This window comes from Tamandua tetradactyla, chromosome 2, assembly GCF_023851605.1.
Source record: "Tamandua tetradactyla isolate mTamTet1 chromosome 2, mTamTet1.pri, whole genome shotgun sequence".
NCBI lineage: Eukaryota > Metazoa > Chordata > Mammalia > Pilosa > Myrmecophagidae > Tamandua > Tamandua tetradactyla.
This window is the reverse complement of record NC_135328.1, coordinates 138,678,348-138,696,475: the sequence shown is the minus strand read 5'-3', so window position 1 is coordinate 138,696,475 and position 18,128 is coordinate 138,678,348. Positions and strand designations below refer to the sequence as shown.

General features: G+C 38.9%; 1 protein-coding gene across 20 annotated transcripts in view; it reads left to right on the top strand.

The window, feature by feature from the left end:
- The first annotated feature begins 8,199 nt into the window (after nucleotides 1-8,199).
- DISP1 (dispatched RND transporter family member 1) overlaps nucleotides 8,200-18,128 on the top strand; it is a 290,651-nt gene continuing 280,722 nt past the window's right edge. For 11 of the 20 annotated variants that reach the window (XR_013170796.1, XR_013170797.1, XR_013170798.1 and 8 more), the window contains exon 1: nucleotides 8,307-8,354. Coding sequence is in view for 4 of the 20 variants with exons in the window: in XM_077149183.1 (XP_077005298.1) it covers nucleotides 8,306-8,354 (49 nt within the window). In the remaining 16 variants the exon portion in view is untranslated. Of the gene's footprint in view, nucleotides 8,355-18,128 lie in introns of all 20 variants that reach the window. The other 9 variants (XM_077149183.1, XM_077149182.1, XM_077149181.1 and 6 more) reach the window with 4 other exon arrangements.

Sequence of the window (18,128 nt, the reverse complement as noted above, 5' to 3'; positions counted from 1 at the left end):
AGTGAATATTTGCAATTTGGATACTTGCTTTCACAGGACAAAAATACGGAGTAATCAGAAATAACTCTCCATGGTTTGGCCTTGTCTACTGAAGGCAAATACAACCAACCTGTACTTTATGGTTTGTTTTTAATAGTGTTAAAGAGGATGTTAAAACAAAGAGAGTGCTAAAAATAAAGGAAATGACTACTTATAACCAATCTGGAAGCTTCTGTAGAGAAAACACATCCTCCTATAAAACATAAATCCATTGTTTTTACAAGGAAAGTTTTGCTTTAACCTTTTCAGGCCATAGCTAATTTCTTCTTAGGAAAGATGTATGCTTATGAGATTCAGAGCTGAATATTAATTTTATTACCTACCTAGTGGTGAGATTTTCCAGTTAGGAGTAGAATAGACTACTTTCCTATATGTCTATTTTAGTTACCAAACCATAGAGTGAGATTTTTATTGAAAAGGAAAGGCTCATTTAACTGGTAAAGTTGGAATTTAGGAGGTGAAGCTTTCTCTGGCAGGAGCATCTCTGCTTAGTTGTGATTATACTGGGGAGAACAGTCAGCCAGGTTTGAGAACCAAGCAGATATGTGGAATGCCCATTGCTTTTGCAGAAAGACAGACATGAATTGGACTTTAAAATTATCAACTTGTGTATAAGCTCACCCAAACCTTCAATTAATGAATACTATGCAAGCTTCCTTGTTGTGTTTCTCTCTTTTATGCATGGCATTTCCATTTTTTGGTCTTAAATGGGTTTGCAGCAGAAATCTCTCATTAGTATATAATGTGGAAATCATATTTAATTTGAATTTCACAGGAGAAAAGAGTTAAATAAGGCATATTTTATTTCTATTTATAAATGTGTTTAACTTCAAGGGGTATGAATATATGTTAACATATCTTTATGGGAAATACGAATCAACAGAATTAGACCAAAATATGAAAAATCACGTATATACTTTTTTCAATTGAATTGGTATATTTCTGGGGCAGCTCCCTTTTCAGGAAGGAAAACACCACCTTAAATTTTAAAAGATTCGTCTTTCACTTTAGTCTAAGTGATGTCATTAGATCACAGAAGATTGGAATCTACATAGAAAATCCTTTGCCGTAAGCACCATGCAGTAGAGTTTGGAATTATTAATTGGACAGCACTGGCTGAACTTAATTATCTCTGGATTCATAATCTGTAATTAATGCAATTTTGCACCAAATAGTTAATAATGCAGAGAAGTGCTGTTATGGTTGCCTCCAAGTTTAGAATAGTGGATTCCAAATTACTACATGTTCAAAGGGAAGAAGATATAGTTTTAGATATAACTGCTGATGACGTTGATGGTGAAAAATAAAGATAAGGGAAAAAACTTTTATATGTACTAAAGAAAATGGAGAACATGTAAATCAAGTTTATAAACAACCAACCTTATGTTAACTAGCCCATCTGTTTGAGCCAGTTGGTGAATATCAAAAAATGTATGGAAAATTTTCCTTATAGTTTTCTCTCTCACTTCAGAGTAACATGCCTATTAACCACTGTCACTCACCATGTCTCATAAATGTTTTCTGAACAGTTCTCAGGATGCTGCAGTCAGCCCAATGCCAGTATATAAATACAGATCAACTCCAAAGGCCAGGAGGTAGATGTAGGTAGGTCAAATCTTACACTTTTAAGTACCTTACAGGAGCCTCTTTAGGGTATTGCTCTCTGCGCCCGAAGTTACCTGATCCACAATAAGAGTAGGGCCCTAAGACAGGGAAAGCAGGCAGAACGGTGGACTGGGAAAGAGGAGATCTTAAACTGGTTCTGTCTCTGGGTCTACTGAGCTTTTTGACTGGGAAAACCACTTTGCCTAGCTGGATTTTAGTTCCTTTCTCTATAAAATGAAACATTTGTGATACATGGTTTCCAGACATAATATCTTATGAGTCTACGATTCTCCCTACCCATGTGATTTTAACACTAAAGCTGTCAAACCCCTTGGAAATTGTGTCAGATTTCTTGTGAAAGGAGCAGGAAGCACTGAATGTTTGTAAATCCTCTTCCCGCCATTGGCTTGGTGGGAGAAACTGGCTCCAAACTCTTGTGAGAAGAGATGGATGCTATGGGATGGATAGGCACACTTGTGTCTTGGTAAATTGATGGCTTGGTGTTTGAATACTAGGAACAGAAACCTACCAAAACAAAAATTAAGCAAAATGGTAAACTTACTGGAAGTTTACAAAATTTCATAGAATTTAAGGACAGGAAGTTTAATTGGATGTAACAAGAGACTGGGATTCAAAACCCAGAAAGATGAGAACTAAAATTATTACCTCTATGAGATAATTAATTTTTCTCTTCCTATTTCTTCTTTCTCTCCTCCTTATTATTCCTCCTTCTTCCTCCTCCTTCCTGCTATTTATCCCCTTCTTTCTCCACCAGCTTTAGATATCTTGCTCATGTCTAACTCAATTCTTTGTTTACACAATATTTCTATCTAAATATAGAGAAGACTGAGCTGGTTTGAATCTGTTATGTAACACATGAAAGACTATGCTCTTTTGATCCATTTTTGTGGGGGCAGACCTATGGTGAGAACTTTTGATTAGGCTATTTCAATTGAGATGTGATTCAGCCCATTCAAGGTGGGTCTTAATCCTTTACTGGAGTCCTTTATGAGAGGATAAAGACAGAGAAGTTTGGAGGGAGAAAAAAGAAACACCCAGGGATATTTGGGAGAGCCACTGAAACCAGAAGTAGGAGAGAAGTACCAGCAGACATTGTTATACGACTTTCCATGTGACAGTGGAACCCTGGTTACCAGCAGCCTTTCCTCAAAGAGAAGGTATCTTCCTCTTGATGCCTTAATTTGGACATTTTCATGGCCTTAGCACTGTAAATTCGTAATCTAATAAATCTCCATTGAAAAAGCCAACCTGTTCCAGTTTGCTAGCTGCTGGAATGCAACACACCAGAGACGGATTGGCTTTTAATAAAAGGGGATTTATTTTGTTGGTTCTTCAGAGGAAAGGCAGCTAACTTTCCACTGAGGTTCTTTCTTACGTGGAAGGCACAGGATGGTCTCTGCTGGTCTTCTTTCCAGGCCCCTGGGTTCCAACAACTTTCCCCAGGGTGACTTCTTTCTGCATCTCCAAGGGCCTGGGCTGAGCTGCAAGTACTGAGATGAGGAATGCCGAGCCGCTTAGCTGTACTACATTGCGCTCTCTCATTTAAGCACCAGCCAATTAAGTCAAACGTCACTCATTGCAGCAGACACGCCTCCTAGCCGACTGCAGATGTAATTAGCAACAGATGAGGTTCAGGTACCATTGGCTTATGTCCGCAGCAACAAGACTAGGTATGCTCACCTGGCCAAGTTGACAACTGAATCTAACACACAACCCATTTCTGGTATATTGCATTCCAGTAGCTTACCAAATCAATACAAAAACCAAGAGGAGGGACAAAGTTGGAGCTCAGTGCACAAACTCTAAAATCCATGCATGAGAAACTCTCCTAGCTCTATTTGGGTTAAATATCCACAACTGGTCCAGTTTGTTGCACTAATGAATAGAAATATGGATCATTTGGCTCAGTGCCCATTTACTAGAGGTCCTGGGGGCACATTACCTGAAACAAGAATGTGATATGTGCATTCTCCTTAAAACTAGTTTGGGGGACTTCCGGAGAAGATGGCGGCTTAGTAAGATGCGCGGGTCTTAGTTCCTCCTCCAGAAAAGCAACTAAAGAAACAGAAACAATACGAAACAGCTCCCGGAGTCACGACAGAGACCAAAAAGACAGCGTACCCCATTCTGGAACAGCTGAACGGGCAGGGAGAATCTGCTGCGGTGAGATACCCGAGAGGCGCGCGTTTTCCCGGCCGGGGCGGCTGGCGACTGGGGTCCCCTCCACGCACGTGGCTCCCCGGTCTGACTGGGAACATTGGATAGCGGGGCCCTCCAGTCACGCTTGGCGTTTCAGGCCAGCTGGGCAATTAGGACCGGCACTCTCCCAAGCCGCGGCGGCCAGCGACCCCCGCCTCCACGCGCGGTTTCCCTGGCGACTGCCGTGCAGACAGACGAGCGCCACGAGCGCCACCTACTGGGCAGGAAAAGAAAAACAGAGCCCAGAGATTTCACAGAAAAAGCTTTCAACCAGCTGGGTCCCACACCCAGGGAAATCTGATCAAATGCCCAGACACCAACAGAAAATAATGGATGACGCTCGGAAAATTGAAGATATGGCCCAGTCAAAGGAACAAACCAATAGTTCAAATGAGATACAGGAGCTGAGACAACTAATGCTGAATATACGAACAGAAATGGAAAAACTCTTCAAAAACCAAATCAATAAATTGAGGGAGGACATGAAGAAGACATGGGCTGAACAAAAAGAAGAAATAGAAAATCTGAAAAAACAAATCACAGAACTTATGGGAGTGAAGGACAAAGAAGAAAAAATGGAAAAAACAATGGATACCTACAATGGTAGATCTAAAGAGACAGAAGCTACAATTAGTGAACTGGAGGATGGAACATCTGAATTCCAAAAAGAAACAGAAACTATAGGGAAAAGAATGGAAAAACTTGAGCAGGGGATCAGGGAACTGAATGACAATATGAAGCGCACAAATATACGTGTTGTGGGTGTCCCAGAAGGAGAAGAGAAGGGAAAAGGAGGAGAAAAACTAATGGAAGAAATTTTCACTGAAAATTTCCCAACTCTTATGAAAGACCTAAATTTGCAGATCCAAGAAGTGCAGCGCACCCCAAAGAGAATAGACCCAAATAGGCGTTCTCCAAGACACTTACTAGTTAGAATGTCAGAGGTCAAAGAGAAAGAGAGGATCTTGAAAGCAGCAAGAGAAAAAAATCTGTCACATACAAGGGAAACCCAATAAGACTATGTGTAGATTTCTCAGCAGAAACCATGGAAGCTAGAAGACAGTGGGATGATATATTTAAATTACTAAAAGAGAAAAACTGCCAACCAAGACTCCTATATCCAGCAAAATTGTCCTTCAAAAATGAAGGAGAAATTAAAACATTTATAGACAAAAAGTCACTGAGAGAATTTGTGACCAAGAGCCAGCTCTGCAAGAAATACTAAAGGGAACACTAGAGTCAGATACGAAAAGACAGAAGAGAGAGGTATGGAGTAAAGTGTAGAAAGAAGGAAAATCAGATATGATATATATAATACAAAAGCCAAAATGGTAGAGGAAAATATTATCCAAACAGTAATAATACTAAAAGTTAATGGACTGAATTTCCCAATCAAAAGACATAGAATGGCAGAATGGATTACGACCCAGCAATACCACTGCTAGGTATCTACTCAAGGGACTTAAGGGCAAAGACACAGACAGACATTTGCACACCAGTGTTTATAGCAGCATTATCTACAATTGCAAAGAGATGGAAACAGCCAAAATGTTCATCAACAGACGAGTGGCTAAACAAACTGTGACATATACCTACAATGGAATATTATGCAGCTTTAAGACAGACTAAACTTATGAAGCATGTAATAACATGGATGGACCTAGAGAACATTATGCTGAGTGAGTCTAGCCCAAAACTAAAGGACAAATACTGTAAGGTCCCACTGATGTGAACCGACATTCGAGAATCAGCTTGGAATATATCATTGGTAACAGAGACCAGCAGGAGTTAGAAACAGGGTAAGATAATGGGTAATTGGAGCTGAAGGGATACAGACTGTGCAACAGGACTAGATACAAAAACTCAAAAATGGACAGCACAATAATACCTAAGTGTAATGTAACTAGGTTGGAACACTGAATGAAGCTGCACCTGAAATATGGTTTTTTGTTTGTTTGTTTGTGTGTTTGTATCTTTTGTTTTTGTTTTTTTTTCTTTTTCCTTTATATATATATATATTATTAGTATTATTATTTTAATTCTCTTCTCTATATTAACATTCTATATCTTTTTCTGCTGTTTTGCTAGTTCTTTTCCTAAATCGATGCAAATGTACTAAGAAATGATGATCATACATCTATGTGATGATACTAAGAATTACTGAGTGCATTTGTAGAATGGAATGATTTCTAAATGTTGTGTTAATTTCTTTTCTTTTTTTTGATTAATAAAAAAATAAAAAAAAACTAGTTTGGTTGCAGTTAAGCAAAATAGGATGTTGAAAGTATATAGGCATATATCATGTAATCAAAGGAAACAGAGCAGGCTCAGAGTCCTTGGCAAAGAGTGTTTATAGATCTTTTTAGAGCACTGCCATTTGTATGATTCAGCTTTAATGGCAAGCTTCTCTCTGTTTTCCTATTCCATACTTAAAATTCCTGGAAGGAAGATTAATTTGTTAACATGGTCCCGTTTTCCTAGGACTATCCCATTTAAGCACTGGAAGTCCAGCATCCTGGAATCCTCCTCAGTCCTTTTAAAACTAGGATGGTAGTCACCCTACAGTTTGGTAATTTGTGTTTATGTAGTCTTAGAAATGATTGTATCTGTGTATTGGGGCCATTCCTACATAGAGGGAATGGTGGTGCGCTAGAGAAACATCCCAAAGAATGCCTATCCTATTTTAGTTTTTGACTGCTCAGCACAAGTGCATACACATACAACTCTCTCTTCTTCTTTCAAAGACATTCCTCTCCACAATATGATTCAATAGTTTCATGTATCACCACAGATAAACTGCTGACTTCCCCAATGGTAGAAAACACAAAGTTGTGTCGTTTTACCCCATCTGGAGATGATGTTGTGCCCTCTGAGTCCTGCTTCTCTACATGATATCCATTCCTCCTTTTTCTCCACCATAGTCCTATCTCCATATACTGTAACATATTCTATTGCTGACAAAAAGAAAAGGGAAAAGAAGGAAAATTTTATATTATACTATTTCTTTTTAAAAAGGAGATGGTGGGACTTGCTGTATGAGAGGATATTTATTAAACATCAACAACAAGCAAAAATATAGCAGCAGATGTGACGGTATTCATTGCTGTAGCTGGTAATGAAGTTTCTTCTTCCTCTGTCTTTTCCTTGTGCTTTCAGCCTGTATCTCGGTTGGTTGAGGTGCTTTGTCCAATGGAGCAACCTAAGAGGTATGAGCCTTGTGGTCCTGCCTGTATGGGATCATGGTAGTTGTCCATTATCTCTACCTGTGGATATGGCACTTCAAGAAAGCATCCTTGAGGGTAAAATGCTCTACCCATGATCTCTCATGTTTTTTTCTTCTTTTATTTTTTTTTATTACCAGGCCAATCACCCTGGTCAACCCAATGACACTATTTTGTGGACTTAGAGGGCCCTACTGATTTCCTGTTGGGTACAGTCTACACATTATTTAGTGTAACTACGATAGTCTTCACGATCTGGCCTTGCTTCTTCTTGTGCTTGTTCTTGCCTCCATAAGCTCAAGTCTTGCTAAATTAACTGTACCATACCCTCCAGCTCCCTGAACAAGCCAAGTTCAGAATCCCTGGCATCTTGCTGTGCATGGCCTTCTCCATCTTGTCTGCCCCCTAACTATTGTTCATCATTTAGTTCAGTCTCAACCAAAAAGTTATTATCTGTAAAAGCCTTTTCTACCCAGATCCTTACCTCCCCCATTTGCTAATTTTGACCCATAGCACTGCCATAGTTCCTCTAAAATTTGGTCATTTTATTGCACTTGTTTGCTCATCATCTGTGCCCTTTATTGGATGAAGCTTCCAATGAAGCTGCTGTTTAATTTATTTTATGCCTAGTTCATTGCCCTGAATGTAGTTCTATGAAAGCAGAGGCACTAGTCTGTTTACTGTTGTTTCCCCAGCTGCTACTGTAGTGCCTGGTTGTTGAGTAAGTGATGTACAGAAGGTAATAAAAACATTTAATTAATGAGTGAAGGAAGAAGTACTGCCTCTTGGGGCGAAGTCATCTTTCAACTAGATGATGAGGACAGGAGTCAGTGTTGTCGTCAACCTGTTTCTCAAAAAAAGTGAGCAGAGCAGGTGCTTGGTCAGACATTGGCAGACTAGTTAACTGATCCACTGGAACCGGAAGGAGCAAGAGAGAAAGGCGACTTTTGGGATCCTGACCCTCCGACCCAAGTCCCTCAGACCAGGCCCCCGCAGGCAGCGGCAAACCCGCCACTCTCTCAGTCTCTGCAGGTTCTCACCGGGACCCCACAGCCTCCAGCCAGCAGGTCCAAGGAGAGGGGGCAGGGGTGGGACATCCGGTCCCGCCCGAGAACGACTTCCGGCTCAAGGCGGAAGCCGGGCTCCGGGCCAGGATCCGCGAGCCGGGACTGGAGGTGAATTCGGAGCTGGAGTGTTCCACGCTCTTGTCTCTTCAACGAATGTCTTTTGGCTCTGCCACCGGCCGTTACCTTGGGACGAGGAGATCGGGTAGGTATGGGAGAGTTGGGACTCTCCTAGGGTCGGAGAGAGAGCCGGGACCCTGGGGCTGACGGAGGGAGCCCGCACTGGAGCCAGGACCGGGGGCCTGGGAAGGGGAGAAGAACCCTGAGGGCAGCTGTGAAAGGCTGAGAAGAGGGACACCGGAGACCGGGGGTTGCGAATGATTCTGAGCAGAAGTGCATCTTGGAGGGAAGCTGTCCCGCGTGGGGGAGTGTCCCGGGTGCTGGCTGATCGCGAGTCTGAGGGTTGCACAAAATGGCAAAGATTGGATTCCAGCGAAAGGATTGAGAGGAAGGGATCCGTCCTTCTCTCAGGGTCGAAGATGAGAGGGCATCTTACCAAATGTATTAGAAATATGACTAGCTAACTACCTGCTGGAAGCTGAACTTGTACTGCTTCACTTGAAATTAATGCTGTTTTTTTTTTTTAGTGTGTGTTTTTTTTCCTCTTGTGTGGATTTCGGGAAAATATTTTACTATCCCAGGGAAAACTTTAACTCATCTTTACCCAGTCCCAGCTTATACTGCTGTTGTTTGTCAAACTGATAGTACTTTAAAATTCTCTTCTTGCAAACAGACCAACCAAAGATTTCCCTTTGGTCTCTTCTCTGCAAAGTGTAGGTTTTCTTATTTTCTTTATCACTTGATAAACCCTTATATAACCACGGTGATAATCATATGAAAACCTGTGCTGTCGAGATTTGCATTTCCAGTTCATTGTCTGTTGTTTTTCTGTCAAACTTTCTAACACTTCTTTTCTAAAAGTTATCCTATTGGGTTTTGTTTTTTTCACTTTAATAAAAAAGGGCAAGTTTAGATTAGGGTGCAGCAAATTACTAGCAATGCCTAAGAATTTATTCCTTTTTATTTCGCTACAAGGAATATCTATTATCTATATCTATGCTTTAAAAAATAGTTAAAACTCAATATTTGTTGTTATATACATATTAGCACATTTAGTTTTCCTTAATGACTTGTGTGTAGTAATATTGGGGGGGTCTTGTTTTTATCATTAGCAGAAGGTAATTATTAATTTCAGTTATTGTTTTCATAGTATTTATGTTTTATGGTAGCGTTTAGTATACATTACCTAATTTGCATAATTTAGTGTCTTGCTTCAATGCATTTATGAAGATTCTTAGCTTTTATGTATCTAGTAAGTGAAATTGGAATTTTGCTGCGATCTGTGCAAGGTAGCTAGTTAAACCATTTCACTGGTGAATGGTGATATTTGATGATTGTTTTGCATGTTTCACATGCTTGATATTTCAACTGTTAGAATTTTTATTTTTTAAAATAACTGTTTTGGTACAGGTAGCTTAGATCTGATTTGGTGGTCTTCCTTGAACTCATTCAAGTAAACTAGAACGTTTGGTCTTTATTGGTCTTAGCATCTTATTAGCTTATAAACTTGTGATGGTCTTGAAGATCTATGCCTTAGTAGATAGGGAGTTATAATTTTCTTCTATTTAGAGGCACAGCAGATATTTGCAAAAATAGAGTAGTGCCTTAACAGAAACAGTGCTTAAGCATGTATGTGAACATACTGAATAATTTTTCAAATCAGAAATTGTTACACTGATCTCTGAAGTTATTGAATTAACTATGTTGATTTCTATGCATTTCTTAATTTTTTTGTCATACTCTTAGTGATTACTTAAAAAAATTCTGCTCTGTTTATTAATCTCTTCAAGTTTGTATATCCAGTGTAGAAACTGGCATAATAACTTTGAATTACCATTCTTTTTTTAAAAAATATTTTTGTTGACAAATCTTCATACACCTACAGTCTGTATATGGTGCACAATGGCTCACAATATTATCATATAGTTGTGTATTCATCACCACGATCATTTTTAGAACATTTGCATCACTCCAGAAAAAGAAATAAAAAGAAAAAAGAAAAAACTCATACATCCTATGCTCCTTACCCCTCCCTCTCATTGACCACTAGTATTTCCATCTACCCAATTTATTTTAACCTTTACCCCCACTATTATTTATTTATTATCCATATTTTTTTACTTATCTGTCCATACCCTGGATAAAAGGAGCATCAGACACAAGGTCTTCACAATCACGCAGTCACATCGTAAAAGTTATATCTTTAATCAGTCATCTTCAAGAATCAATGCTACTGGAACACAGCTCAATAGGTTCAGGTGCTCCCCTACAGCCACTCTAATACACCATAAACTAAAAAGGGATATCTATATAATGCATAAGAATAGCCTCCAGGTTAACTTCTCGACTGTGTTTGAAATCTCTCAGCTGCTGAAACTTTATTTTGTATTGTTTCTCTCTTTCCCCTTTTGGTTCAGAAGGCTTTCTCATTCCCACGATGCTGGGTCCTGGCTCATCCCAGGAGTTCTGTCCCACGTTGCCAGGGAGATTTACACCACTGGAAATCATGTTCCATGTAGGGGAAGGGCAGTGAGTTCACATGCTGAGTTGGCTTAGAGAGAGGCCACATCTGAGCAACAAAAGAGGTTCTCTGGGGTGATTCTTTAGGCATAATTTTAAGTAGAATATACCTTAATTTTTTAAAAAATATTTTTATTGTAAACAACAAACATACAAACATTCTTGACATACAAACATTCTATATGTGGTTTTTATCAGTGGCTAACAATATCATCACATAGTTGTGTATTCATCACTGTGATCATTTTTTTGAACATTTGCATCTCTCCAGCAAAAGAAATAAAAAAGCAAAAGGAAAAGAGTCATACATGCCATGCCCCTTACCCCTCCCTCCCATTCATTGGCCACTAGTATTTCAATCTACTCAATTTATTTTAACCTTTGTTACCTCTATTATTTGTTTATTTATTATCTATATTTTTAAATCATCTGTCCATACTGTAGATAAAAGGAGCATCACACGCAAGGTTTTCACAATCACACAGTCACATTGTAAAAGCTATATCATTATACAATCATCTTCAAGAAACATGGCTACTGGAACACTGTGCTACAGTTTTAGGTACTTCCCTCTAGCTACTCTAATACACCATAAACTAAGAAGGGGATGTCTATGTAATGTGTAAGAAAAACCTCCAGGATCACTTCTTGACTTTGTTTGAAATCTCTCAGCCACTGACACTTTATTTTGTCTCTTTTCCCCCTTTTGGTCAAGAATGTTTTCTCAGTCCCTTGATGCTAAGTCTCAGTTATCCTAGGATTTCTGTCCCATGTTGCCAGAGAAGTTTACACCCCTGGAACTCACTAGGGCAGTGAGTTCACCTGCTGAGTTGGCTTAGAGATAGGCTACATCTGAGCAACAAAAGAGGTTCTCTAGGCTGACTCCTAGGTATAATTTTTTTAAAACTTTTTTTAATTGTATAGTATAACATATATACAAAATAAAGAAATAAAAAAGCAATAGTTTTCAAAGTGCTCTTCAACAAGTAGTTATAAGAAAGATCTCAGAGTTTGTCATGGGCTACATACAATCCTCTCAGATTTTTCCTTCTAGCTGCTCCAGAATACAGGAGGCTAGAGGGCTTAAATTTTTTTTCCTTCTTTTTTTGTGAAAAATAACATATATACAAAAAAGCTATAAATTTCAAAGCACAGCACCACAATTAGTTGTAGAACATATTTCAGACTTTGACATGGGTTACATTTCCACAATTTTAGGTATTTACTTCTAGCTGCTCTAAAATACTGGAGACTAAAAGAGATAACAATTTAATGATTCAGCATTCATATTCATTTGTTAAATTGTATGTTCTCTGTATAACTCCACCATCACCTTTGATCTTTCCATCCCTCTCTTTAGGGTTGTTTGGGCTATAGCCATTCTAAATTTTTCATTTTGGAAGGGTCTGTCACTAATATGGGGTAGGGAGATGAAATTATCTGATTTTCTGGAGAGGCTGGGCTGGGTTTCAGAGCTTATCTGGACCAGGGACTCATCTGGAGGTTGTAGGTTTCTGGAAAGTTACTCTACTGCCTGGAACTCTTGTGGAATCTTATATGTTGCTCTCGGTGTTCTTTAGGATTGGCTGGAATGTTCCTGGTTGAGTGTTGGCAGGTTATGATAGGTAGCAAGGTCTAACTGAAGCTTGCGTAAGAGCAACCTCCAGAGTAGACTCTTGACTCGTATTTGAACTCTCTCTGCCGCTGATACTTTATTAGTTACACTTCTTTTCCCTCTTTTGGTCAGGATGGAATTGTTGTTCCCATGGTGCCATGTCTAGATTCCTCCCCAGGAGTCCTCTCCCACATTGCCAGGGAGACTTTTACCCCTGGATGTCATGTCCCACATAGGGGGGGAGAGGAGTGATTTCACTTGCAGAATTGGGCTTAGAGAGACTGAGGCCACATCTAAACAACAACAGAGGTCCTCCAGAAGAAACTCTTAGGCATGTCTACAGGTAGTCTAAGCTTCTCTGCTACCTACATAAGCTTTGCAACAGTAAGCCTCATGATCAGGGCATGGCCTATTGATTTGGGTGTCCCTGGTTTGACACAGTATCAGGGGATTCCCTGATGGTAAAGTTTAATAGTTTTATATTCTTTCTCCCATCCCTCAGGGGACTTTGCCAATACTTTTTGATTATCTGGTTAATATACTCTAGGATGTTTCCAGGCATTACAATAATCTATACAGGATTAAGTGACCTCTTTCTTATTCTGGGCTTCCTGTGTTTCAGCTATTCAAATAAACTATACAGATAGGTTGAGTTAGATTATGCACTACAGCAAATTTCAGTTGCAGACCACATAAACCTTTCTTGCATTGGTCTCAAAGAGTATGTATGATTCTAAAATGTAGGCACTATCTTCCTTTACCGCTGTGTTCAGAGGTACTTTAAACCTAACCTGTTCAGCTTCATTCTTGTCTGTAAATATCAGGTTAAATATATAAAACAGCCTCTCAAAATGCAAAAATAACAATTGCCACTCTAGACTTAAAGTGTCTGCTCTAAAAGCTTACAATCTAGGCCCCTATTTTCTTATAACCATTTTCTGAAGGTAACCAAACCATTCTTGTTCATTTGTTTCTGGCTTCCTTTGTCTCACCAGATGTCCCACATGTTTATTCGCATCGTTGCATACCTCATGACGATGTTCCTTTTTGTAGCAGCACAACCTTGGTTCATAAGTATACACCATTGTTGGCCAATCTACTTCTCCGTCCATGCATCCTTCAGCCACCTGCATTCATTGGGCATCATGTAGAGGGCTCAAAGTCAACAGTCCATCAACATTCTCAATTGTAAATAATTTCATTGTTCCCAAAAGAAAGAAAACCAATAAACATACCCTCACCAAATAGGAAATCTAAACCTCCTCTTAACTCTTGTTCCTCCTCCCTGTTATTTACCTCTCTTGTTGCTGTGGTAGTGCTGATGGTTTCCTTTTGAACATAGCTCATAGCATGCAATAGCAGTTTCCCCCTGTACCCTGGACTTAAACACTGTTTGTACAAGAATCATATCTTTGAAGTAATTCTTGCAAGAACTAGTTCATATTTCTAGTGTTAATCAGTGTGACATGTAGGTCTATAGAACCCCTTTCAATCTTGGTAATTACAATATGGTAATATTACTTATAGACCCACTAGAGAACCACCTTTACTCCTATATAGTCCCTTACATTGGAGTTCAAAGTGTCTAATCATCCCAAATAAAACTGCAGTCCTGTTAGTGGGGACTAATCTATTCTGCTACTTATCCCATAATTCTTGGCAAATTTTCCAGCCTCTAGGCATGACTATGACCCACTTGTTGAGATTATTGTTATAAGTAGTTTTAATACTAAATCAAAATTGTTTGGATTTTATTACTAGACTCTTTTCTATATGGACTCTACCTAATTTTGCTTAGAATGAAGCATTATTAATTTTATATTTCTAATAAAATGATATGATATACCTCACAATTTTTAAGTACCGCAGAAAATACACTGATTCCTCTTAGCCTGTTGTTATTTGTTTTCTTTGGCTTGAGAGCCTAAGAAAAAGAAGAACCATTGCATAAAAGATTTGGGCAGGGCTAGGGAGGTTGACCAGTACCATACTAAGGGGTGCTAGTGGGAGTTATCTGCCATGGTGGGAAGATGTATCTTAGCCCAGAAGTTCTGTAGAATGGCTAGTGTATAAAGAGCAGGCATTTAGTTCATTTTATTATTGTTTTTAAATTCTCTGTAGGTAGTGTATCCTTTTATTGCCTGTATCTAGGACAAACCCTGTGCACTTCTTATGAGAAAGACCAGTAGAGTCTTTTGAAGTCAATGTTGATATGACTTCATGGAGAAGTTTGGGGATGGGTTGAGCTGTGACTTGAAGAACAGGTACTGATGTTTATTTTTGTATGAGTATTTACAGTGCTGAGAGGTTGAGGGCATGTTGATTGATGGGAACCTTGTAGCTATGAGAACATTGTAGATCTAAAAAGACCAATTTCTAGAGCATTATCCTGGGGTGTGGGGACAGGCCATAAGATAATAACTATCAGGGTTAACCCCTTCTATTTTAAACCTATGTGTTTTAGTTTGTTAAAGCTGCCAGAATGCAATATACCAGAAACAGAATGGCTTTTGAAAAGGGAATTTATTAAGTTGCAAGTTTGCATTTCTATGGCCATGAACATGTCCAAATTAAGGCACTAACAAGAAGTTACCTTCATTCAGGAAAGGCTGATGCCATCTAGAACACCTCTGTTAGCTGATAAGGCACATGGTTGGCGTCTGCTTGGGTCATTGGCTTCTGGACATCTCTCAGCTGAGAAGGCACATGGCGACATCTGCTTTCTCCCCCTGCTGCTTCATACTGCGTACCCAGGGGCATTTTCTGTCAGCATTTCCAAAGGTTGCTGTCTCCATGGGCTCTGTTGGCGTTGAAGCTTTTTCCAAAGTGGTTCCCTCTTAAAGGGCTATGGTAAGTGACCCCACCTTAAATGGGTGGAGACACGTCTTCATGGAAACCACCTAAGCAAAAATTACCACCCACAACTGGGTGGGTCACATCTCCATGGAAACAATAAAAAAGATCCCACCCAGCAATATTGAATGAGGATTAAAGAACATGACTTTTCTGGGGTACACAACAGTGTCAAACTGGCCCACTAATGACTATTTCATAGTAATTGAATAAAATTGCAAACGTAAAAATAGTACAAAGTATACCCTTTATCCAGATTCACTTATTGTTAGCATTTTACCCCATTTGCTTTATCACATTAAAGTAGAATGCTTATATAAAGCCTACTCCCAAGCTGAGTTGTTAATGTTATTTCTCCTCTGAATAAGCAGAGGAGAAATTGGCTCCAATACACTGAGCTAGAAAGGAACTTGGAAGAGGACATGATTTAAGTCCCTTAAGCCTGGTAAATATTGATCAATTCGGGACAGGTAGATTTTGTTTTTTAACTTTTAGTTTGAAATACTTTCAAACTTACAGGACAGTTACAAAATTGTACAAACTCCGTACAGGGAACTCCAACATATTTGTATCCCCCTTCCAGATACTGAGATCCATCAGTTTTAATGTTTTCCACATGTCAAATCATTTTGTCTCTCTATCAATCCATTTACCTGTCCATATATCTGTCTACTTATAAATACCCATTTTCAGAACTCATGAGTTTTAGGTTTACATCATACTTTTGAACACTTAACTACTGACATGTACATTTCCCAAGAACAAGGATATTCATTTATATAACCACCTGAAGTGCAGTTACTAAGTTCATGAAATTTAATATTGATATGTCCATAATTCCATTTTTTATATGCCCCAGTAATGTCCTTTTGAGTCTTCTCTCCTTCCTTGTTAGAGCCTGTTTTAGATTGCAAGTTGCCAGGGTGCGATATACCAGAAATGGAATGACTTTAAAAAGGGGAATTTATTTTGCAAGTTTACATGTTCAAAGGCTGTGAAAATGTCCAAATTAAAGCACGGCTATGGAAATGTCCAATCTAAGGCATCCAGGGAAAGATAGTTTGGTTCAAGAAGGCTGATGATGTTCAAGGTTTCTCTCTCAACTGGGAAGGCACATGGCAAACATGGCGACATCTGCTAGCTTTCTCTCCAGGCTTCTTGTTTCATGAAGCTTCTCTGGGGGTGTTTTCCATCTTCATCTCCAAAGGTTTCTGGCTGCATGGGCTCTAAAGCTTTTTACAAAATGGTTCCTTTTTAAAGGGCTCCAGTAAGCAACCCTGCCTAAAATGGGTGGAGACACATCTCCATGGAAACCATCTAATCAGAAGTTACCATCCACATTAGGTGAGTCACATCTCCATGGGTACAATCAAAAAGCTCCCAGCCCACAGTGTTGAATGAGGATTAGAGGACATGGGCTTTTCTGGGGCACACAACAGATTCAAACCAGCGCAGAGCCCATCTAAGATCATGTATTGCCTTTTGTTTTTAAGATGTAACCACTTAAAATTTTTATGTACAAGCATATAGACACACAGTCAGAGATGTACATATTGTATTAATCAGGGTTCTCTGGAGAAGCAGAACCAACAGAAGATATCTGCAATAAAAGTATCTTATGGAACTGTGGGAATGCAAGAGCCCAAGTATTGCCTTTTATGTCACTGTCTTTTTAGTTCTTTCTTTTTTCTTTAAATTGTGAGAACATTTGTAACCAAAGCGTACCATTTAGTGGGATTAATCACATTCACCACGTTATGGTACCTTCAGCAGTTTTCATTACGAAAACTCTCATCTCCATAAGCAGAAACCCTATATTCTTTATCCATTAACGTCCGATTCCCCTCTCCCACCACTCTTGGCAACCTGTACTTTAATTTCTGTCTCTGTGAGCTTGTATACTTTCTGATATTTTCTTTGTAGTTACCATGAAGCTTAAATTTAACATCCTAAGTCTGTAAAATTTCATTTTCTTTGATGCCAAATTAGCTTCAGTAGTATACACAAACTATGCTCCTCAATCCCCCCACCTTTGTGTTGTTCTTGCCACAAATTACATGTTTATACATTAAGTCCCAAACGACTACTTTGTAATTCCATTTTTATGTATTTGCCTTTTTGATCCTGTAGGAAGTAAAAAGTGAAGTTATAAATTGAAGTATAATAGTACTGGCATTTATATTTACCCATGCCACTACCCTTACTGGAGAGCTTTGTTTTTTCATATGGCTTTGACCTGTTGTCTGTTGTCTTACTTTCAACCTGCAGAATTCTCTTTATTCTTGTATGGCAGATCTAGTGTTGAGAAACCCCATCTGCTTTTGTTTATCTGGGAATGTCTTTTTTTTTTTTTTTAAATATTTTTGTTGAGGTATCTTCACACACATACAGTCCACTCAGAGTATACAATCATGGCTTACAATATCATCACAAAGTTGTGCACTCATCACTATGATCATTTTTGGAATCTTTACATCACTCTAGAAAAAGAAATAGAAAAAAAAAAGGAAAAACTCATACATCCCATACTTCTTACCCTTCCCTCTCACTTACCACTAGTATTTCAATCTGTCCAATTTTTTTTTTTTTTTTACCTCTCATCCCTCTCCTGTTATTTATTTTTTGTCCTTATTTTTTTACTCATCTGTCACACCCTGAATAAAGGAAGCATCAGACACAAGGTGTACTGGTTTGAAAGGATTATGTACCCTAGAAAAGCCATATTTTAATCCTGATCTATGTTATGGAGGCAGCCTTTTTAATCACTATTCAGCACTGTAGGCTGGAAACTTGATTAGATTATCTCCACAGAGATGTGGCGCAGCCTATTGTGGGTATTAACCTTTGATTAGAGGGGGATGCGACTCCATT